The sequence below is a fragment of the Nipponia nippon genome, unplaced genomic scaffold (genome assembly GCF_047370975.1).
Source record: "Nipponia nippon isolate SJK-2023a ecotype South Korea unplaced genomic scaffold, ASM4737097v1 scaffold_4, whole genome shotgun sequence".
NCBI classification, from domain to species: domain Eukaryota; kingdom Metazoa; phylum Chordata; class Aves; order Pelecaniformes; family Threskiornithidae; genus Nipponia; species Nipponia nippon.
The window spans coordinates 78,122,220-78,146,480 of NW_028262358.1; the positions used below are offsets into that span (position 1 = coordinate 78,122,220).

A 24,261-nucleotide genomic window follows, 5' to 3' on the forward strand; every position below is an offset into this window, starting at 1 on the left:
AACAAAATCCTATTCCAGTTAGTCTAAGCAAAGATTTTACCTTCAGATGTACTATATCTCTGCCTGAAAATCTTGAATATGGCATTAAGTGTTTGCAAGTGCATGAATTGACACTAACAAAATCCTATTCCAATTAGTCTAAGCAAAGATTTTACCTTCAGATGTACTATATCTCTGCCTGAAAATCTTGAATATGATTTTTATCTTGGCAACGTGCCTTTAAAATCTTTTGCTCTCTTATCATCTACAGTGCAATCCCACAGTCCTCTCCTTGGGACTGGTCCTTCAAAGTCAGTAGTGACATGCAAAGTTCTCTATAAAGAAACTCTTCATTTCTGACATTGTTTATTCATGCATCTGCTTCACACCCAGATCAATCACCTTACAAGTAATGTCTGTCTTTAACAATCATCGCCAATTCCTGAAGCCAATTAAAAACACTTTTAAAATTATTTTACTTTTATCTTTGTCTCTAGGTTGCAACAGTTTCTAAACCACAATGAACACACAATGAACAGGATGCCCCGCTGAATGTCCTGTTAGTTAAAATCAGCTTGCACACTACAGCCACACAGACCCCTGTACAAGAGACCATGCATTACTTACAGGGTTAGGGTTAACTTCTACCCTGCATTTCCCATCTATTAAACATTTTTTGCAAAACATGCTACATGAAAACGTTAAACAAAGGTGATTTTGATTCATATAAAACAGCTATTACAAATGTAACATGCTTTCTTTAATTAACACACACAAACCCCTAAAACCAAACAATGAAGCAGACAAACAAAGCAGGTTTGGCACAGCCAAATGAGAATTTAATCACTGTAGTGAACAGCTATTAAGCGCTGTGGCGAAATGGAAACTTTTTGACTAACTGCCTTTGCAAATAACTGAGGATCATTTTATGCCTCCAAATCTGCAAACTGTCCACCTCCTCCTGTCTGGACAGAGGGTTCAGCTGCTTCCCCCTCCCCATAAGCCACTGTCCCCCCTTATATCTGGGGCAGGATCTCTACATCTCCACCACAGGGAAATCGGCAGATCCTGAAGGACTCTGCCAGGAGGATTCCCATCTTTCCCCTTGTGAACACAGATACACAATACTGTAGTTACAAAGTTTTTCAGAAGTTTTCCCAATACCTACCGCATCCCACTACCCCTGCCAGAAATCAAAGGCTCTGTACAGATGGCCCCCACTGTCCCTAGATTACTGAATAGCTTTCACTGCAAGGGTGAACTCCATTCCCCTTCAACAGAACCTGCCTCCGCACCCATGGTGAGGGGCATTTTTCACGCTGGGAGCATTTCACAAACAACTTCTACCACTCTTTGCTCTTGTGAGGGAATGATTTGGGACTGAGCAATTTCTCAACAGGAAAATGAAAAAAACCACAACATTAACAGCCCAAGAGCTTTGCATCAAAGCAGCCTAGCAGATTAGCAGTCAGGTGAACTGAGGTAAGACATTAAATATTATACATTCACAGTACAAAAAGAGTAGTGTATTGTGAAAAGTATATACAAGTTACATAAATGTCAACTTCATGCAGACACACCATGTTAAGTTGTATCATTTTAAGTTAACTTTTAATTAAGCAGCACTGCCCCAAACCCTAGTTGTCTACTCTACATTTTAGGTACTGTACAGGGAACAAATCAGACCATAATACGGCCTTCAAGTTTTTGAGCACGAAAAGCACACTTACACACTTACAAAAACAAAAGGACGTGAACTACGTACTTCCAGTAAGAACCCTCGTATAAGGGACTTAAAAATCCACTCCTAATGCTGTCCAATTTATTGAATGAGTTTCACAGGTCAGTGGGACCACTTTACATGAGAAGATTGATCAGTACTTGGCCCATCAGGTCTGTAATATCCACAAGAAAAGAAGGGATGCCATGGTTTCATTATGTTAAGGATAAGTTTTTGTTTACTGTTGAAATAATTCCCTAATGTCCATTCACCTAATGTACTATTGTTTTTAATATCTGGGGGAGATGGTGGCAAACAGGTTTGTGAATAATTCTTTGATCTTATTCCCCTTTAGTGTCAACAATGGCTAATTCTCTAAATGTGCAATCTACTTGTCTTAGGCCAGGTAATTAAACAGGGTAAGATAGCAAAATATATCTGTTAAATACAGGGAGTAGTTGAGGGTCTAATCCAAAGTCTACAGAAGTCAGCTTGGGTCTATTAGGTGCATTCCAGATTAAAACTTGTATGTATTTCTTGTATTTCCAATATAATGAGTCTAAGAATATTCAGAAATTACTACACATGGTCAGCAGAGGCTATTTAAAACCCCATATTTCCACTAAGATTGTATTATTACAAATAGCCCATAAAACCAACCAAGGTTTTGATTACTAGCTTGCAAAACACAGTTGTAAAATGAAACAAAACATTTTTAAAATTATAGCACATGTGCAGTATTAAGAGATTTTAAAGACACCTGTACTTTGAAAAAAATAGAAGTTCATGCTTATTCTAGTCTACCTAAAGTACATAAGGGCTATCACTTTTACTCTCGATTTCAGCCCACAGATTAATTTGGTGCATGTATTTATATGACCATAAACAAAGAAAGTTATAACACAAATGTTAAAGTAGCCTCGAGTGGCACTATAGTAAAAGCAATCTAGAAAAAAATACCCCTCAACGCTACATACCTATAAATTACCATGACTAATTAGAAGAGGGCCTCTCTGGGAACAGATTATCTTTGATGGGAAAGCCACTATCAGCTATGTTCATGAGAGGTACTCACTTATGAATGTAATAACAACATTAGTGTTTTCTAACAGAGCATCACAAGATCTGTAGCAGTCACGCAATACTACTTCGATTTTGTAGACAAATTCATACACTCCAAATATTGATTATACATGCATTCACTCAGATTTTACCTGTTAAACAATTTTAACAGGTGAAAATCCTAACCTATGATGCTAACAAAACCAAAACGAACCTTTCAGCCTCCCTCCTTCCAAAAAATGTAATTCTAGCACTAGATGAGAACTTTGGAATAGAAAGTATCTGTGTGATTTTCTTGGCTCCTGCACTGATAGTAGAACAAGTATATTCTACATACTCTCAGACAAATAACTTTTCAAATGTATTGACGTATTTAATTTTCAGTTATACATATGGAATAATTAAGGGGCTATACCTTTCAGATTATCAACTCATTTCACTTAGCACTCACCTATCTGTTAACAAGATATATCCAAATTACTATGAGCATGCCCTGTAAATACACTTATTTTTGTTCTGTAGAAGTAAGAAAAAAGCATTATTGTCATGAATCAAAAATTCCTTCTATTTTTTTTGTTTTGTTTTATAAATAGTGCTGTTTTACAACTGCAATTCAATATATTTCAATGCCATAGCTTAATTGTAATCAATAAAACAAGAAAAAAGAAAAAAATAGAAACATGTAAGATTGGACTGAAGTGTGACCCAAAAAAAGATTCCTGAAACATTCCGCTTCCAAGGAGAGCTCAGATGCTTGTACCTATTCCAATATCCACAAGTGCCCTTTTCCTTGAAGTTTTTCAAGTCTTTCTTTTTGTGAAAACACTTTCCCTGTCTCTCCATCCCCAGCTGAAGGCAACACCAGTATTCTATTTTGCACCAGAGGAGACTGCAGTTTCATTCACATTTCTGTGATGGTAGCTGCCAGCTCTCTTTCCTCCTATACCTTCACCTCACCCTGGTAGCTGCTTGTTTGCATCCTTGGCTGCCCTTCCATGGTGCCAACACTGCCCACTCGTATTTGTACGGATCATGGGGCTTCTCTGACATGAAAAATGATAAAAATCAGATACGAAAACCAAAATTTCCCCAGCTGGGTTTGCCATGCAGCTTCACAAGCACTTATGCTAGCCCAACAGGGAGAGTGCTATAAAAGCTCTTAAAGCTTACTTAAGCAGCAGCACTGCTGCCAAATGTAAAAGTAAAATCTTGGCCGCATGACTCCCACCAAGAAGGGTGACTCTACGAGTTTCAACCTCCACCTGTTCACCACACTGCTACTGCAAAGCCAACTCAGCTGCTTGCAGAGCAGCTGCTGACCTGCTGCATGTTACAGCTTTGCATGTTAGGAAAAAAAATCAAAATCAGTGCCAGTTTTCCTTAATACAGCGGACTGTAAAACTTGCAGCAGTTTCCACAGCTGCTCTGCAAGCAGCTGAGCCATCTCTGGAGTGGGGATCTAGAATTCCCTCTAGCCATCTCCCAAGGAGTTAACCCCCCATTTTAAGTCAGGACCAGCCAGAATAATCTGAGGAATGGCCTGGACACCAATTTCTCCAACTAAATGTGCTCGAGCAATCAGAAGCACTTCCCCGCCTTCCATGACAGAGGTGTTTACTGATACTCTGCTGATGTAAAAGCAATTTAAGGATTCACTGCTTTCACCAGTGATATCCAGCAAGCAAAAGCTAGTCCAGACCTGTCCTGAGTACTGTCCCTTAGAAAGAGCTAAGTATCACATAATACCTTTCTGTCAGTCTTGATAACTTTCAGCTGATTTAACAAAAGGGGAAAAAAAGCACGCTTAAATACAGGGAATGAAAAATGTAAACGGTATGTGCTTATTTCTTTGTGTTCATTTAAGAAGCATCAAAAATGGTCTTTACCCTCCAGTTTCTAGGTTCCCAGGATCTTACTTAAATTATACCTTTATGGTCACTTTTATGCACCTTTGTAGAAACTGATGGGCCTAATTTGGCTTCTGTTGATAATTAGTGGGGAAAGATGACGGGCCTTTACTGAGATGTGTTACATAAGGAAGATGAATTAAACAATATTTACTTGGGAGAATACTTTGTAAAGAGTCTAAAACAAAACTCTGGACGGGTCTAGACGTACTTACTACCTCAGTAATGTAGTTGCAAACCAGGACAAGCAACAATAACAACATTTTTCCCAATTTGACAATTCATTTCCTTTTAGCTTCGGTTCATGTATCTGCTTTGATATCTTATGTTTGTGCCTCAGACAAAATATCCTCTTCCTTCCAGTATCCCAACCCCTGTGCACAACTTCCTCAGTCTTGGAGAAAAGGAGGATAGCATGCTCTGGAAAAAGGTGTACTTACTGCTCTGCCAAAGAGGGAAACCTCTCTTAAGGCAAAATAGTCCCATTGCAGGCCTCTGTCTCTGGGCTGCTTGTGATTTTTTCTTGTCAACGTGTAATGTTTAAACTTCTTCAGTAAAGTGTGGTCTGATTCAACACCATTTAGGTTTAATGGGACTTGCCATTCACTTAAATACTACATACGTCTATCGATAAAAATTCACTGTAATGTTTGGTTTAGATATCAATAGGTGAAATCTGGAAGGTATTTCCACAGATGGCAGCTCCATAACTTAAATACCAAACGACAGGTTTCTTCAGACAACTATCTTAAACCATCAAGCTCTCAGTGAAGTATTTCACCATCTGTCTATGCGTCCACAGGTAGGACTTGAAATGTAGGACTGGGTCTAATTAGTAGCCAAAATAAGTTAAAAAAAAAAAAATTCCAAACAAGGCTGTACTGCTCCACACCACAAATCCGTGGTCCCCGTAATTTGAAGCCAATTTTCTCTAATATGCTCCAACACAACTGGTGAGCGCCAAAGCTTGGCTCCGGATCTCCAGCAGTTACCCATTACAGATTCTACATTCACTGAGGCTGCTGAGCAGACATTGACACCCACATCTTTAGTGTAGGTCTGATCTCTGCTGGATCTCTGATACATATGCTCACTTCGGACACACGTTTACTCCCCATTCGCTTCCTTCCTCAGCTTCCCTCTCTAAATCCTGCTAGCCACTTTGTTTTGATTAGGACTGGGCTTGCCTGGTCCCCAGCAGAAGTGAAAGATGACAAGTTTGTAATAGCACACTCTGCATGGAGAATTCTGTACTTCAAAGGGGCACTGCTATGTCATATTTAACAATAAGGAGCAATGTAATATTGATCCCATTTGCTTGCCCAGAACTTCCAGTTATTCTGAGCAATTAAGTAGCTTTTTACAGGCTCCTAATAACACAGAAATGGAAAATATGTGCTAGATGAATGAATGTATCCTTGCAAAAGCACAGGATCACATGTGTCACAACATTAGGAAGTCAGCATTCAGTGTATCGTGCCATGCCCAACTTCATCCTAGAAAAAGTAGTTCAGCTGTAGCTGAAATACTAGGAATTTAAAGAACAGGCATCTGATTCATCATCAAAAAGGATGGTCCATCAAATTAAGGGAAAGCACTTTTGAGATCCTGCTTACATGTCTAATTTTCCATGTTTACAATCATAACTGCATAGTCTCAGTAATTTTCCCTCCTTTTGTTATAGGTACTTGCAACAATAAGAGCAAAATTTATATATACAAACGATAGCGCAGTGCAGAAGGATTCAATGAAAGAAAAAAGACTCTCTTCCACTTTTATCAAACCTTGTAATAACAGTAACTTGCAGCAACAGTAAGAAAGTTCAGATGAAAGTGAAAAATTTCAAACCATGTTCCTTTTAATGTGAAAACAAAATACACCAACTCCTGTATGCTGCTCCTCCCTTCCTTCCTCTCCCCATCTCATAAAAGAGGATCCCAAAGAAGGATCATGTTTAAGGTCCCAGTTCAGAAATCCTATTTCAATCCCTTAACACGGTCAGAATTTTGGACTATGGAGCCAGGTCCCAACAAACATCTTCTAAACTGAACAATCCATCTCATCCAGAAAGACCACATTACTCAGAAACAGAACATAAAATTATAACCTTCGATATTCACAAACATGTATTTAATTGTGTCTATTTACATCCAGCACCCTACCCTTCATTATCATCTTTAACATCTAGGCTTCATGCTAAGCAAAGGAAAATAGACACATTCCTAACATAGTCCATACAAACTGCATGCAAAGAAGAATCTGCAGCATCTCTGCCTTACTGCCAGCATCCAAAAAAGTTGTGTGTATAATTTTGAACATGCAAAAAAATTTCAACAAATATCATCCTTTTCTCTGATTTTATGAAAGCTTGAGCTCTTAGCAATGAAGACCTTTTTTCATGGGCACCACAAAAGGTTTCACTCGCTTCACCTCTCCAGTCTGTTTTACCCTTTGACAAACAGATCTTTTTCTGAAATTTAACAAGATCTGTTCACACATAACTATGTGCAGAATTCACATCATGAAAGAGAAGCAAGCTGTATTATTCATACCATGCTAACCTATTAAAAGTCCAAATGACAATACTGAGCCAAATTCAGTAAGGTGCACATTCCTTGGATTTAACAGAATTGCACAGGACTAACATTGCTACTATTCATTTTTTTGTAAAAGAAACACAGTGGCGTCAGCACATTGCTGCATTGGACACGGCTTGTCTTTGAAAAATTAAATACTTTTTAGGACTTGTAATTTTTATATGACACTGAGTGACTCAAAAACATGACTTAAAGTATAAGCTGTATCAGAATAAAGCTAAAAAAGGACAAGAGTGTAGATGTTTGTAAGTGTACCCTATTTACATTGTACACACACACACAAAGATGCACATCCATAATGGCTGTCGTGTTTCTACCTTAAATAATGCATCTAGCTCTAGGTACCGCATTACCAGAGGGGTAACAACAACCTGAAGGTACTTCAGAGAAGATCAATCAAAATGATTAGTGCTGAAGGAAGGACTTAAAAGGTAGCGTTAAAAACTCAATACTGCAGCTGTTTCATGAACAGAACTTTCATTGGGTGAAGGGGAAGAGAAGTCCAAACAAAAGCATCATCCTCTAAAAATATATCAATATATACAATTAGTGAAGCACTGACTTTAGAAAAACATGACTATAATCTGCACACAACCAAGGGGGAACTCCAAGAAGAAAGCAAAATTATTTATTGCAAGCTCAAAAGTCTAGGTATAATGGGCTTAAACTATTACAGGAATTTTGACTCTACATCCAGTAAGTTTTTGCTCATAGCAAGGTCTCATAAACTGGGCATAACCTCACCAAGAAAAGGTAAGATAAGGCAGTAAAAATATTGTTGCAGGGTTCAAGCTAGCTTTGACAGGACTTGGACTAAATAAGATAGAAGCTTCTTTCCTCTGCTTAGACTGATTCTATAAAATCATACGAGTAGCTACAAACATTGCAGAACAAGTGAATGCACGCAACAGTATGTGCACACACTTAAATAAACGATGAAGTATTTTCAAAGCAGTTTTGAACAGCAATATTTTGTTTCAACAGATTAATAAACTAACATCTTTGCCTTGAAAAGGCCTTTTCACATTACTACCTTTTTCAAATTAATGAAACTAATAGGAATAGGGTCCAATCACTGTTCAGACTCTGCTGTACAAGCAGCACTGTTAAATAACATTACTGCTTTAAAGACATTTTTATGCTCTGGCTGCTACTGTTACCACTGGTCAGCCAGTCAGCTAACACAAAGCATTCTATATAGCAAGATAAATTATCTAAAATGCACTCTGAAACGCAATAGATCCTGCTTCTCCCCATTACGTTAAACAGAAAAATTCTACTGTTGACTGATGGAAAGAAGATTCAAGTCACCATGAAGTTTATGTATATCCCAGATTTCATCAGAAAGCAAAAGGTGAGAAATGTCTTGTCTTTGTTGTAAGAGCAATCCATTGCAGAATACTAATAAATTCACTCAGTAAGACATTTATCTAAGTAATACTCAAAATGACTGAGGTGCACAGTTTATGTGCAATGAAACATGCTATTTTTCACTGCATTTTACACTGTGGTATGTCTCAGGAACCTAAAGATATCGATAAATTGTAGATTACTAAAGTGTAAACAAACATGTCTAACATTCCCTTCTTGTCCTCTCCTTTAGGGGACACAACTGAATAGCGACTTCCAAATTTACCATATACTTTTTTATTATTTTCTATGGAACAGCACACCTTGTCTAGTATTACTTAAATGTATCACATTATTATGAAGTTCAGCACTTCTCTATTTCCACAGCTCTAAGAATATCTTTGTTTCCAAACGTGTTTTTTTATTAACAACACTGCTATGCTTCAAACATTTGTCTTCTATTATTTGAGCAGCAAAAAGAATGACATTAACACAAAATTAGATGAAGAAAAAGGTTTTTTATCTATATAAAGTAAATTTCTAGAACTAAAGAACAATGTCATGACTTAAAAAGGTGCAAAGAAGGGAAGAAAGGGGGAAAAACAGGAGGAAGACTGCTCCTTCTCTGGTACGTATTTCATTCATTCAGCTCTGAAAAGAAAAAGCGGCAGCGAAGAGGGGGGCACCTCATGAGCCAGTACAAAGCAGGAAGTGGAAGAATTTAATAAGTTCAATATTGGATTCTACGCTTTGCACAAAATTCCAAATGCAAACAGCTAGGATTGATGTGCAGGTCCTTAGGCGTAGGGTACACGTAGGACAGCAAGATCAGAAATCCACTCCACCACTGCAAGGAGCAAGGCAACATGCCACAGCAGCAGCGCTCTCCCTAAGTTTCAGTCACCTTTTTATTAACCTAATGAAAGGTGTATTCTTTAAAAAAGCCTGATGAAAGTTACCACAAAATATGGCCGGGCCATCAAATGGAACATTAAAAGGGAATCACTATATAATCATGGAACACCCCCCTGCACCGTCATTGCAAACGTCATAGAAAATGGACAACCACGTAAAAAGTTAAGATGCCTTTTTGCCTTCCTAACATGGCCCTAGCCAAACCCAAAATGGTCTCTTTACCTGAGAGCGCTCTTCTGTTCTCTGATCACCGAGGGGTGAAATTCAAAATAGCGTTGTTACAGCTGGAGACGTAACAGAAGGACCAGGGAAGGTCTACACATGCTCCTTCGCAAACCACGCTACAGACCTTGGGAAAAGTTCCCTTAACTTTATCGTTTTGTACGTATCTTGCATCTGAAAGTCCCTTGCGTGAAGGCATTCATACCAGCTTCCACGGTCAAAATACGAACACCGTTCCCGCTGCTGTGCTTAAAAATAAAACCAGCGGCCACACGCCCCTTCTCTCCCGAACAAACAGCCTTACAGAGACGCTGCTGCTTTTGGTCTGATCCCTTAATCGTTACTTTTTTTTTTTCCTAGGAAGGAATATTTAAAAATCAACCAACCAAACCACACGCACGCTCCAGTGTATCACCACAGGGACGCTCTCAGGTCTGAATTACTGCAAAATAACACTATAATTATGTCTTAATTTCAGTAACTAATCTCAGATGAGCTTTTAAAAAGCAATTCCAGGTTTACAAGAAAAGCGTTTAAAATTGTATTCAAATGTTATCTGAATGAAAACCGACATTTATTTATCCTTTTCCGAGCTTAATTTTAACCAGTTTCCAAGGAAAGACGTAGCTGCGCCTGATCACTCTGGTGGCAAATGATAAACTTTGTTAAAAAGAAAAGCGTGGCATTTGAAAATAAATAAAAAGCACGGGAGAAGTTTCTAACCAAGGAGGAAGATAGGAAGAAACAACGTTATCCCTTTGCACAAATCTCCGGCCACAGAGACTAAGCACACTCTAATGACCTTATTTATTCAAATTGTACGCTGCCAACAAAGCCACTACCTAAGGCAACTTTTTAATTACAGATGCACCTAAATACCTAGGAAAACTAGGTTACTTCTCTTCACATGAAACCAGAGTCCCACTGAGCTCAACCAAATGTGGCGGGATGAGATGGCAGACAAAAATGGGTCTTACTTGGTGTACAAAGACATCAACTGGAGACTCCAAGGGGCTTCCCTCTCGGTTGCTCATGGAGATGAACCCGAATCCCATTCTCACATTGAACCATTTGCAATGGCCGGTTCCGTGCAAAACCTGGGATTCCTCCTCTTCTTCCTGCTCCGGCAACTTCCCGGGCTCGTCTCCACCTTTACTCGCCCCTGCTGAGGAAGAGGGAAAGGGGGGGGGGGGGGGGGGAAAGAGAGAGGGGGGGAGAAAAAGAAGGAAGGGGGGGGACAAGATGCAAAGCAAAGAGTTAAATTCTGGTAACATCCTTTTGCCACTGTATAAAGGAGGTACTACAGAAGCAGCAGGGGAAAAAAAAAAAAAGGCGAACAAAACAAAATCAAAAAGCAAACGGCGAAAAGAGCTTATTTTTTCCTAAATGCTAAAATAAACAACCTTCTCCCCAAAATACGTAAAAAAATAAAATCACCGGAGGTTAGAGAGAGGAAACACTGCGTACGGAGGCTCTCCCTCTCTCTTTGCCCAGGGCAGCCCACGTTTCTGTACATACGTGTATTTTTCCATTTAACTCCATCTTTCAGCCACATTACAGCACGGAACGCGATACTTTACTTGAATATTGCTGGTTTAAGACCGATCCCATTTCTCAACAGAAATTCTCAGCCCAATTAGTCTCTCCTCGCAAGGCGCAGGACCGGTGGGCGAGGGGGGAGGCCGGCCGAGGAGGGGTGGAGGAGAGAGAATAAGCAAAATTGGGTAGATTGCACAACTGGTTATTGCACATGCAGCGCCGAAACCACTATTTTCCAACGTGTATCCATCCCTCCTTGGAATAAACTTTCGATTAAAGTTGGGACAGGTGTACGACCGTTTTCTCATCCCACCACTGCAACTGTGCTTAATCAAACAGGAACAATTCAAACAATAGCCCCCTGAAAGCTTTTCAAGTTGTGAATCGGGGTGGGCGGTACGGAACAGTTTCTGAGCTGGGTAACAATGGGTTTGGAGAAAGCCCCCTTGCGCGAGCTGCTAAAAAAGGGTAATGCATAGTTGGGTTAAAAGGGGGGTGGGGGGGAGGGGGGGGGGGAGAGAGGGAGAGAGCGAGCGAGCGAGCGAGCGAAAATCAGAGTAAAACAATAGAAAAAGAAAATTAACCTTCGGCCATGTTGCCCCACGGGCCCTCTGCTCCAAACTCGTGAGATGAAAACTTTCCCTGTGGATCGAAGTGGTCTTCTGCATTAATCTAACATCCTGATTTTGAACGATCGCAAATTTAGCTCGCATGGTCTAATGTGCTTTCCCTCTTTTGATTTTTCCCCTTCGCTCTCGCTCCGTTTCTGGCCCCCTGCGCACACGTGACTTGGTCAATTACATGCTTTCTTGCTACTAATTTCACATCGGATCCTTAAGGGGTTGGCAGGCGGCAGGAGCAGCCAATCGCCATTTCAACTAGGCTGACACACCAAAATAATTTATGAATGAACAAGAAATTTCCAACGCGTCCTTTTTTTTTTTTTTTTTTTTTTTTCGACAGCTAATCTGCACGCGTCTTTACGGGAAATCGAGATGACGTATTATGCTGGGGTTTCTGCACTCCCGTGCGTGCACACACACGTAGGAAGACCCGTGTGTTTCCCCGATGCAGCCCGGAGAACAACAAATGGGTGCAGGGGCGGACGTGCGGAGGAGGTTATTAGGGTACCCGCGCACGCTCTAGGTGGGGGACGCCTACACGCGCGAGGGCAAGATGCTCGCAGACGAGACCGACACGTGCGGATCGGCGTGCGCCACCGGCGCGGGCCGGCGCCCGCGCTACCGACTGCGCGAAACGCGGGCGCACGGACAACCGGATCGCCGCCTCCACCTGAGGAAACGCCGCCCGCAGCCCCCGCAGCGCAGCGGCGTCCCGGGGCGGGGGGGGTGTGCGTGCGTGCGTGCGCGCGCGCGTGTGTGTGTGTGTGTGTGTGGAAATCTGCCTCTCCCTACGCGTGTGCCCGCGCGCGGTGTGCGTGTCTGCGTGGGGGTGTGCGTGTGCCGCGGCTCCCGGGCGGCCGCCGCCGCTCGCGCCCTCGCTGCCCGTTACTAATTTCGCATTCAAATTAAGAGCGCGCCGGAAACGCGATATCACCTTAATATGGCCCAGAATGTGCGGAGGTTTAGCGTTTCAAAACATTTCTGGAGGGGGATGGGGCGAGGAATTGTACTTCACAGGTTTCTCCGCCATCTCTTTCCGGGGGAGGGGATGTGATTAATGACTTCCTAAATAAGAGCCCAGTTTTCGAGCCCAGTATTGGAGTGAACCTCAATCAGCAGCGATTGTTCCCCCGGAGCGCGGGCGAGAGGGCGAGGAGGAGGAGGGAGAGAGGAGGAGGAGGAGGGCAGGATTTGCTGGAGAGGAGGAAGGCGGAAAAAAAAAAAAAAAAAAAAAAAAGCCGGAGGAAGAAGACAAAGAGGGGAGGAATAGGGCTGCCCGGGGACCGCTGGTTTCAGCCTTCGCTGCCGGCGGGGGGGATCCAGCTGGGGAAAGGCAGGCGCCGTGTGTAGCGGGCCGGGGAGCGGCCCCCGCCGGCCCCCGCAGGTAGGCGGCCATCAGCGCGCTCGCCAGCCCCTGCTATTGCTGCGCGGACGGCCAAACGCTTCCTCAAAAAAATATTTTTAGAAACGTAACCCCTCCCCTAATTAGGTGAGAGTCCGGTTTTATGTTCCGTCTGCCCTGCCTCCTTCCGTGTAAAGGTACGGATGAAGGTATGAAGACACCAGATTTTGCCTTTTCTGTCCTTACCACCTACTCACACATAACCTCAACTTTACATCCAGTATTGTATAACCTTTAAACGTTGCCTACGCCTTGTTAAAACCTGGGCTCAATTACTTTCTTATTAAAACCCCTTCCCCCCCCCCGCCGCCCGGCATCCTCTCTTCTCCCAAGGACACCCACGGACAAAAGCCAAGGCACCGCACCGCTCCGCGCAGAACCTGAATGCGGGGGGTTTGTGCATTTGCAAAGCACTTGCTCTTGTTTTGGAAGTGGCGTCGATCAGTCTGCCCAATTAAGGGGGACGCCTTTGCCCCGATGGGCCTGTTTACTCCTCTTGTTGCCTTTCAGGAAAGCGTAAATTCCCCTGCTAGCGCCTCATTTCTGTGCGAAATACCAAGGTGCTCAGTCCGATCCTTTGCTAGGAAGAAGCGAGGGTGGGCAAAAGTGTACAAATACAAGCAGCCGGGCAAGTGGAGCAGAAGCTTTAAATCCTGAAATTCCTTTGCAGTCTTCAACCGTAAATTTCCTATAGGTTATTTCAACAGTGGAGGTCGACTTCCTACACTGACCTGCCCTACGCGTTCGTGCAACATACCACTTCTTTTTGCTCCTAACCCTCCCCCCTTTACAATAGCGATTATTTTACAATGTTACAATCACCAGTAATTTTATACGCTTGGATCTTGTGACCGGGACGATATCTAACATATAATAAATGCACGAGGTTTTAGCACGCGTGAAACCCCAGCTATGAACAAGAAATTAAGGTTACCGGAGGAAAAAAAAATGCTGACAGCGTTTACGTGAAGTGCCCAAGACTCCACTTCTCGTAGCAGAACGGCACATTTATAAAATACGAGCTCTCCTTGTCCCTCCCTTCGAAAAGACATAAAGTGTTCTGCTTAATACCGTTTTAAATTTATTTTTTCAGATTGATTTATTCTAAAGACATTTGGTATAAAAATTCCTTAGAGGCTAGAATATTGGTTAAACAGACACAAACGAGTTGATTGAGTTCATTAAATGGAAAAAAAAAAAGTCTCGTTAGCAAATTTCAGTTAAAAGAAAATTCCGTATATGTTCTTCGATGAATAAGTGAAAGACTACAAAAACACGTAAATAAATGAATGCAGAAATATTTGTTGCAAAGTCTTTCTTACATTGCAAAATAAACGCAGATTTTGTAAAACGGGGCGGGGGGGGGGGATTTGCAAAGGGTCTTTACGGAGATTTTCAGGCCTCCAGTATTAGTGGAATTAAGGTTGGGGTCACTGGACTGGTCACTGGTGTCAGATGTTATCGACTCATTCATTTCCTGCAAGGGACATCAGCCTTTCAAGTTTTGTGGAAGGTAGAGAGCTGTTGCCAGCTGGGAACTCTCCGGGAAAAAAAAAAAGGGGGGGGGGGGAAGAACCCAACCCACGAACACCCCTCCAAAATTCATTCGCAAAGAATCGGGGGGGTGGGGGTGGGGGAAGAAAGGATAAAGGGGGAAAAAAGCCCTACAGAACAAGCCAGTTCGTGGAAAAATTAGTTTGATGGTAATAGTTCACATCTAAAAAAGGTATTTCTACCCTTAGATTTCGCTAAATAGATGCTAATTTTGGTAAAGAGTTATGGGAAGCCGGAATCATTCTCTTTCTAAACGCACAGTAAGAGCTCACTTCAAACTATGTAACCAAAACCGGTGGTGTTGGATTTCCAATTTGTCACCTTCCAAAAACTTTTTAAGTCCAACTCTTTTTTTTTTTTATTCCCCAAAACAAACAAAAAAAAAGACCCCACCTCCAAAAATACAAAAGGGGGGGGGGGGAAGCCAAACAAACGACCGACCCGCGTGCATTTGAAACAAAACGCGTGTTTTACACTTGAAAGCAGAGCTCGGGGTGCTTGCCACGACTTCCCATTTCAAAGCACAGCCACCAGTTCTCGCCGACGGGCAGGCAGGAAAAGCAGGAACGGCGCCGGAGAGCCCCTGCCCCCCTCTTCTTCACTCCTCGGGCTTGGTTGCTTTGCACCGCGGCCGCCCCACGCACGACAGCGCCGGCCCACGGGAGGCTTCTCCCGCTGGTGGTTTTTACCGATGAAGACGCCCGTCGTGTTTCTTGCACGGTTTCTATCGAAATCGGCTCTTCCTAACGCGGAGGGAGAGGGGGGGGCTTTCCGGACGCTTCCTCAGGGCAGAGACCCTTGGCCTGGGGGTCGGTGCGGCCCCTGAGGGGCCGCACCGACCCCCAGGCCAAGGGTCTCTGCCGGTGCTAAGCTCTTCCCGCCAAAACCCTCTCACCTACAGTTTGGGCGCCAAAACCGCCTTCCCTTTCCGCCGCCGCCGTCAAGAACCCGGGTCGAGGGCGGGGGTTGCCACCGGCCCGGCGGGCTTTCCTTTCGGCGGCGGCCGCGTCGCTCTGAGGCGAGGAGAGGCGGCGGGGCGGGGGGTGTGTGGGGGGGGCGGCCGTTTCCCACCGCTGATCGCCCGCCAACGGCCGCGCTCTGCCGGTGCCGGCGGGTCTGTCGCCGCAACGCTCCCTTTTTCGCCTTTAGTTTAACGCTTCCAGAAAATGCGGTGTCTTTCCACCGGGGAATGTGGCGACGTGCCTTCCCGCGCATTTCGGAGAGCGGGGTCGGTCGTGCCCAGCCACCGCCCAGCTCTCCCCTTTTCCCTGCTTCGGTCTTATTATTTACAAATATTTTTTAACAGAACACCTTTTGGGAGATTTTCCGAAAGCACGCGTTAAGCCAGCCCCGCTCCGCCCCAGCTGCGCGCTTCCCCCGCCTAGGGACGGTGAGGATTTGCTCGACGCGCGGGGTATGAAGTGAGCGGGCTGATAACGGTGCCTTAGCACCGCGCCCGTCCCGAACGACGGCTCTCTTCGGGAAACGCCGCTTCAAGGCGCGGCGGGCGCCTCTCCCCCCTCGCCCGCCGTTCGCAGCCGGAGGACGGTTTCGGGAGCCCCCCATCGGCTGCCCCGGCGCTCCTCAGCCCTGCACCTGAGGCAGGCGCCGGCCGCCGCCAGCCCCGCGGGCGCGCACGGCTCCCCGCAGCCCGGCTCTGCCTGCGTTACGGAGACGGGGCGGCCCTCGCCGGAGGAGCACGCCGCGGTTTGCAGGCGCCGCTATTTTAATTGACGGCCGGAGCGTGGTTTCTAACACGGGCTTTACTGACATTTTCTCTTGACGCGAGAGGCGGCGGCTGCCGGTGCCGCACAGCCCTCTGGCGCGGTCCACCCTGCCTGCCGCGGAGCGTTGCCGGCAACGCCGGCGGCTTGCCAGGGGGATTTATAAAATACTAGAAACGGTTCTGATCCCGCTCTGCTCCGAGGGCAGGAGGACGCGGGAGGCACCCGCTCGGAGCGCTCTGCGGCAGGATGTGGTCTCACGTACATCAACAGTCTCTCAGCTGTGGATTTGCAACTGATAGCGGCCGCTTCCCGGCGGATTTAAGGAGGCTCTAGCCAGTCGTCGCGGGAGCCCGCCTGACGGGGCTAATAGCCCGCAGGGAAGACCGGCCCTTGCAGGGGGACCGGCTGCACGCCACTGCCCGCCCGAAGTCACGGCGGCGGCGGCCAGCGGCCCGGTCTCGCCGCTCCACCCCCGCGGCGAAGGCGCAGGACGATGAGCCGGCGGCTCTGCGCCTCGGGCGCTCTCGCCCCAGTCCGCCTCCTCGCCGGGACGGCCGCACCCGGGCTCGGTGTGCCTCTCCCGGCGGGGCGCTCGCCCTCCCCGCCGGGCGACCGCCCAAGCGTTCTGGCCCGCCGCACGGCAGCCTGCGCCGGCCCGGCGCTGACACGGGCGGCTCCTCCCGCCCCAGCACGCAGGTAAAACCTGACCCCTGCCAGCGCCGGCCCCGGGCCAGCCGCCGCCGGCGACCAGCGCTTCCCGTTGTACGGGAGCCGGGGCAGGGACGGCTCACAAGTGCCCCCGGGACGGGCGGCCGCCCTCGCCTCCCTCCGCCGGGCGCGCAGCGCCTCTCCGCGGGGCAGCCCCGCGCCCCCTGCCCGCCCCCCCCCGCGCATGCGCCGCCGCGGGCGGGCACGGCGGGCGCTCGGGGGGGCCGCGCCCCGCTGCCGCCGCGGCGGGAGGCCGGGACGGGCGGGCGGCGGCGCTGCGCTGGGGAGAAGCGGCGTCGCGATGAGAGGGGGCCGCTTGGCGGGAACGCCCGGCCGGCGCTGCGACTCGACAGCGGCGCGGAAGTAACTCGAGGAGTTAAAATTCTGGCCAGCGACCGAGACGTGCGTGGCCATCGGGACCGACGCCGTGATGGCAGTCCAACAGCCTCCCCACGGACATGAGGGCTCCCACAGTTTACAACGGGTGTCTGACGGTGGGGTACTGTACATAAACTTTCCTTACATAACTGTTTATTTGTCTTACAGAAGTAGAACACTCGAACTCCATCACGCAAGAGCTCTGAAGCTTGTGCACAAAATTAATGATTCCCCCCTCCCAAGAATGAAGTTCATCTGAGTCAGTGGGACACAGGTGCTGCAGTACCTCAGTTTTATAGACACAAAGTCAGCCGTGTAAGACGCTATAGAGAAGACTGACCTGAGCCTGAGGAGACCTTCTTCAATGACCTCATCGTCTTCTGAGGAACCTAAAATCAGAGAGCTGGAGTCAGTACTGCATACATTGTACCAGAGGACCATATTTAATTACCTCTTCTCCAGTTTAACGGCTCATTAGAAAGCCATAAAATGCCAGGGCATTGACTCTGTGAAGTGACCTGTAAACTTACTAACTGTTCGAGACTTACCTAGCTCATCAGAACCACAATGAGATAACCAAGGCATAGGATAAAAATCAGCCGCTGCTTTTTTTTTTTGCAAGTGTCCGTAAAGGCATTGCCCCTTTCATGGGTCTCTTATGAAAGCTACACAGTTGATGACAACAAAGGGAAAAGACACAGATTTGCAGGATACTGGAAGGTGTTTGTTTCCTTTATCAATATTTAATTGCAATAGGTAACCTAAGAACTGGTGAGTTGTCTTTACTACGCTTAGATCGTCCAAATTAAACAGTCAGTCATACCTTGTACATGATTTAAAAAAACGATAAAAATAATTCTTTGGGGTTCTTTCATGGTCAAAATTGCAACTGGGTGCCAATTTATGAGTATCAATAGAAAAATGCTTTCAATTTTGTCAGTTACAAAATTGCAGAGCATAATATGTAATAATACTAAATTCTAGGTCTCGATCTGAACAAAACCAATTAGTCATAAAAATACAGAAGTGTGACTTGATTGAAACTACATGAAAGGTGTACTTTTGATCTAGTTGAGCAAGGCCTGGCTAATTTTGTATAATACCAATACAAATATCCTGCAGAAAATGAGTACCGCAGATGGTAGGAAGCGTGAAGGAAAAGACCTTGGTTTTGCAGTAAGCTCGTTACTTAGGCTGCCCAGTTTGTGGAATAAATGAAAGATGAATTGATAGGAGCATGCACAAACTCACCTGCTAAAAGCCTGTCCTCTTGTCACCCTCCACTGTCTTTTGAGTAATCTACTTTAACTAAAACCCATCCAAAACAAACAAGGAATTGCATTATCCTCCTGTTTCGATATAAGCCCAATTCTCTTCTCTTTTAGAGAAATCTGAGATTTGTCTTTTTCCAGTTTAAGAGCACATCCTGACAGTAATCCCGTTCTCTTACTAAAAAATGGGATATTCCACTAGGAGTGAGCAAAGCCAGAAGAATGACCAAAGACAAATGAGAATCAGATTTCTCTAACTTCTTTTCCCCTACAGTCAGTTATCCCGAGTCCTTTCCAACACCAGGAATTGGAAAAGGGGATGGTACAGCCTTTCTGTCCAGTCTTTCTTTTCAGCGCAACAACACTGGCAAGCTGATTCAGTTCCTCTTCTTTTGTAGTAACTAAGTTTTCCACTGGAATTGTGTGGACTTTTGCCTTGTATTAAACCTAGCTCTGCTTTTACACCTTCAACACCGAAGCCCAATCTCTTGTGTCTGCTGCTTTGTTCTGCCAACCTGTGGCTATGTGGCTTTTCTGTCTTTCGGATTTACTTGCATTATTTATGCAACATAATGAAATATGCAAGCATGGAGTAAAGGATCCGTTCTTGGCTTTGGCACATAGTCCGCTTCAGTTTATGAAGGGATTAAAAATAAACATTTGGGGGAGTGGTGTCGGGACTCAAAGGGGAAAAGTACAGTTCTTAAAAATCGTAGCAGAAAACAACACAAGCTCAAGTTATTCTTATTTCCAGTATCGCCATTTCGTAACACATTTGTAAGCATCTCGTATTTTAGGGTGTCACATAAACATATCAGATTATTAAGTGGAAAAAAGGAGATGAATTTTTTTTATAAAGCAGTTATTATAAAAAGCTTCTCAATACGATACACACAACTTGGCAGAAGGGACATTAGAATGGAAAAGCCTGGGCATTCCAATTCTATGAACTCATTTAAACCAGATAGTTTAAATGAGAAACTAATTGGCATGTATTTTGCTGCATCCTACTGAAAGCCGTAAGAAATCAGTCCCTGACTTAAACGGAAGCAGGTTTGGGCTCTGAAATGGCTCATGGTGCACTCCCCTATGCCTCCTTATGCTGTACAAAACAGAAAAATATTTGGGCATTTTAGTTCTGAAACTATCTTGGCATTTACATGAACTTTGTAATTGCAAATAACCAAATAAATGCTGTTTAGGAATTATGTACTAGGCAGTAAGATGTTTTTAAAGAAAAAGTTACTTATTTTGAAAGCAATCCTTTTAACTATGCATTCACAGCATGTGGAAGGATTAACAGCAGGCACAAAAATTAAGGCAACAGAACACGGTATGGACTTATTGCAGGGTAGGAAATACAATGAAAAGACTTAAAGACACACTGACAGACATCCGACAAAGGTAATACACCTTTCCTTACAGGTAGCACATTCTGTATTTCAACTTACTTAACAGCTTATATAGTTTATTTTCTGACAACTTACTGGTCAGTGGAAAATAACAGTAAGTTTATACCTATTTAAAAAGAAAAGAACTCCCTTTGATAAGCATTGTTTTGAATTCATTAGCTTAAGCAAGTTTGCTGCCGAAAGATTCAGAAACATGATTTGCTTGGATGAAAGTAAAGCAGACATACATAGTTACCCCATTTAAATAAGTGACATGCTTTCCTCCAAAAATAAGTTGAGAAGAAAAATTCAGATGTTAAACCTGTTTCTTTCACAGTCAGTGGTAGCCAGGGGACTGATTTCTCCCACAGAGTAAAGCCAGCAGTATTTTTTTTGAAAGAATGCTGGATACTACACGTATGATCAGAGTGCAGAAGCACTAGAAAACAAAACCCACCAATACTTTATTTTATAACAAACAAGTATGATAGTAATGCAAAGGAATAGGGGAAAACGTTCCGATGTTAAAGGAGCTCTTTTAGTTAACTCATCAGGAGTGACGACTTAAATGGATGAATGCTGCAAATTGTATACAAAATTTTAAAACTCTGTGTACAGAACCCAAACACAGAAAAAGCATAAAACATCAGCGTTTTAAATACACACACACACATTGGTGAGATATATTAACTTGGAGAAGGCATTTTGAAATTAGCAAACTTTGCCGCCTATCTTTTGAACCAGTCAGTAAAAATGAACTAACACATCATTCTCATGTACAGTTCTCGACTGCTGGTAGAAGCACTATGCACACAGTATTTTGATTTCAAACATTACCAATGAATGTTGTCTTGCACTCTGAATTAACTCGTTTTAACAGTATGTACGTGGATTCCTTAATGTACAATTCTAAATAATGGATTTCCTCCTGAGATGTTTTCATTGTTTTAACTCTCTTTTTCTTTTCGTTTCATTCAGTAAAATACAGTTAGTTTGAAATGCATAAATAAGAAAAATTAAAGTTTCCTGAAAATGTACACTCAGGCGTCAATGTGCTTATGTAATTACGGCGGGGGGGGGCAAACTTGAAAGCTCTCACAATTTTATTCTTAGTCTAGCCATAATTTTCTTTGATTTCTTCCATACTTTTCTTCTGACACCTTTACAGTATTTTTCTAGCATGTGAAGATAAAAGCAAGCGCATGCAAGATGCCGAAACATTTTAAAAATGCTGATTCAAGAAAATTAATTGAACAACTAGCATATTAAAATTTAGGATTTGTTTACTAATTTCACCCAATTTTATCACTGATCTGAAGGAGGGTAGTTACAGTTTGAAGTAAAAAAAATAGCTTGGCAATAGTCCAGGTATGCTTTTCTGAGATATAAGCATATCTTAGTTTTTAAGAAATGAAGTACACATTTTTGAAGATCAAACATCCAGTTACGCACCTTTTAACTACTTGTAAGAATGTCATTTGACCACAGTGAGAACAGGAACAGAGAAGGGTAAAATGTGCTTCCACCATTGTTACAAATCTGATTCTTTTGGGCGATAAAAAGGAGTAATAAAACCCACCGTATCCCAATCGGAGCCAATGAAAGCCTGCCAACTATTTAAATAGGATCAAAGTTTCTCTTCAAAATGAAATACTATTATTATATTAATACTGACAATTACTTTAGCATTAAAAACTATTTAGGATTTATTTAGGTTAAAACTTTAATAATATGTACTAAACGAACACGCTGAACAAGATTATTTTTGTTTTAAGGACTGAAATTAGGTGTACACAATTCTCATATTCAGTGTATTTGATTTAGTATAATCTGTAACTTCATATAGCCTGCAGTTGAATGTACATATATTAAGCAACTACGATAATTATTTAATAAAAAGCGCTGTAAAATAAGTATGTTTCAAACGATATTTTGTAAGATTCAAAGACGAAATTTTTTAAATACACAATTTAAAAATAAAACACATCACCCGCTACTACCACGGTTTTTCTACTTCCTTCATATAAAGTATTTTGTTCCCAATTTATTGTTAGCATGTGCATATTGAAATTGCCACACATTGATTTGCCACACAGCAAATGAAACGATGAGAAAACTACCTTATGATCTTATTACATTTGTTTTCAGACTGATTTTTCTTTGTATGTTTAAAATTAATTAGTATCAGTACTTCGTAAGGAAAAAACCTTTAAAAGCCACAATTCTCAAATCATAGATAGATCAACATATTTTTCAGAGCTTGATCACTGATTTATTTTGCAGTTATTTATTTCTATGAGAAACTATATATATAGAGAGAGTGGGATTTTATTTCACCACTTGAAAACTATTTGCAAACAAAACAATGCCAAAAGAAGCCCTGAAAAGATACATGTTAACGGCCAAATTTAGAAAGAGCCATTACGGCAACAAGGTGAAGTCAATATTAAAGTTTTTAGTTTAAAGAAAAATGCGGTTTTTTCCATTCTCCCTGGTTACACTAAATTGATTGTGTATTGTTCACATTCAGTGCAGAGAAGTTACATTTTCAATCCAGAATTGTACGTGCTTTTTCCTTAATGCAAAACTATTATTAAACCAAGATTAAATCTGTTCTATAAACAAATGGTATAACTCACAACTTTCGTTTAGGTTCTAAAAATACTCTAACCAATTAAGACTTTAACATCACTCCTTCAAAAGTGATGGCACTAGAAGAAGTTTTATTTTCAAAAATACATTCTATAGATTTTTATTTGTTTTACAACAACTTTAGTATGGTTTGTTCAGACCTCCTTTCTGAGATGTTTTACATTAACCTAATACTTGTTTTCATGGAATTTACACATCTTTCACATATCCTTTCCTTCGCATAGAATTTTTGCTTTATTTGTACATGCCATTTACCTACAAAACACAGAATCTTCCTTCTTGTTTTTTTTTTTGTTTGTTGTGTTTTGTGGTTTTTTTTAAATCACTGAATTATTACTTGAGAGCATTAATAAAGATGGAAATTTTTTTGTCATTTGTATTTTATAACATGCGCACCAAATACTGCTATGGATATTGTGGATTAAAACAATCAAACCAAAGGTTATAAAAGTAAAACAACAGATGAGTGTCTGTATTTTAAACACCAATATTCACTTTCCTAGAAGTATGGATAGTACAGGGTGTATGACATTTTTCCCATTTTAACTGGAGTGGACAGCAGTCCTGTATGTCATAACGTCTGACTGAGTCACTGTTTAAAACAACTGAACAAAGAAAGTAATGCAATGGTCATTTTTTATAAACTTTAGTGCAGATAGGTCATTAATTCAAAGCAGAAAAAAAGTACACAGGAGCATCAGTGATATATAACTAAAAATTCACAATCTCTAAAATCAAAGATGAAGATCTTTAAAATCAGTGCACACATCAGTATTTGAAGTAGGTACAGGAGACACAGTGTCTGAAAGAAAATCAAAAACCTACTATGCAATACAAAAATACTAGTGAGTGTACAAATTTTAAGAGTATAATTTGTGGGCATTATCCTTAGGTGTTGCAATACTGCACATGGTCTATATATATCTCAAATGCTACCTCTAGGATATTTATTAAATACCTTCAGAATATTTATGAAAACATGGTTTAGTGTAAATGTGATATTATTAATACAAACATTGAAACAATCCCTTCAAATTGTTAAGAACCCTGAATCTTAATTAGTGAAAGACTACTACACTGCATATAATAAAATTATCATCACGTACACATACTAGTTAAACTAGTTTTTAGGTCTGTGTAATTACTGCACAGTGACACAGAGAATGCTGCAGATTGGAAGCAGGATTTTGGGGGAGGAAAGTGCTTTGCTAGAAATAGTCAGTATATGCATGAATGCCACAATGCATGGACATGCAATTTAACT

At 42.7% G+C, this 24,261-nt stretch overlaps 1 protein-coding gene across 3 annotated transcripts in view; it reads right to left on the minus strand.

Moving 5' to 3' along the window:
* The window catches only part of LIN28B (lin-28 RNA binding posttranscriptional regulator B), an 88,951-nt gene extending 70,894 nt beyond the window's left edge, over window positions 1-18,057 (minus strand). The window contains exons 1-2 of one of the 3 annotated variants that reach the window (XM_087776406.1): window positions 18,024-18,057; window positions 10,730-10,914 (exon numbers count right to left, since the gene is read on the minus strand). In XM_087776406.1, the coding sequence (XP_087632532.1) occupies window positions 10,730-10,914; window positions 18,024-18,057 (219 nt within the window). Of the gene's footprint in view, window positions 1-10,729; window positions 10,918-11,270; window positions 11,308-18,023 lie in introns of those variants that run through there. The other 2 variants (XM_087776405.1, XM_087776404.1) reach the window with 2 other exon arrangements.
* Window positions 18,058-24,261: the final 6,204 nt, after the last annotated feature.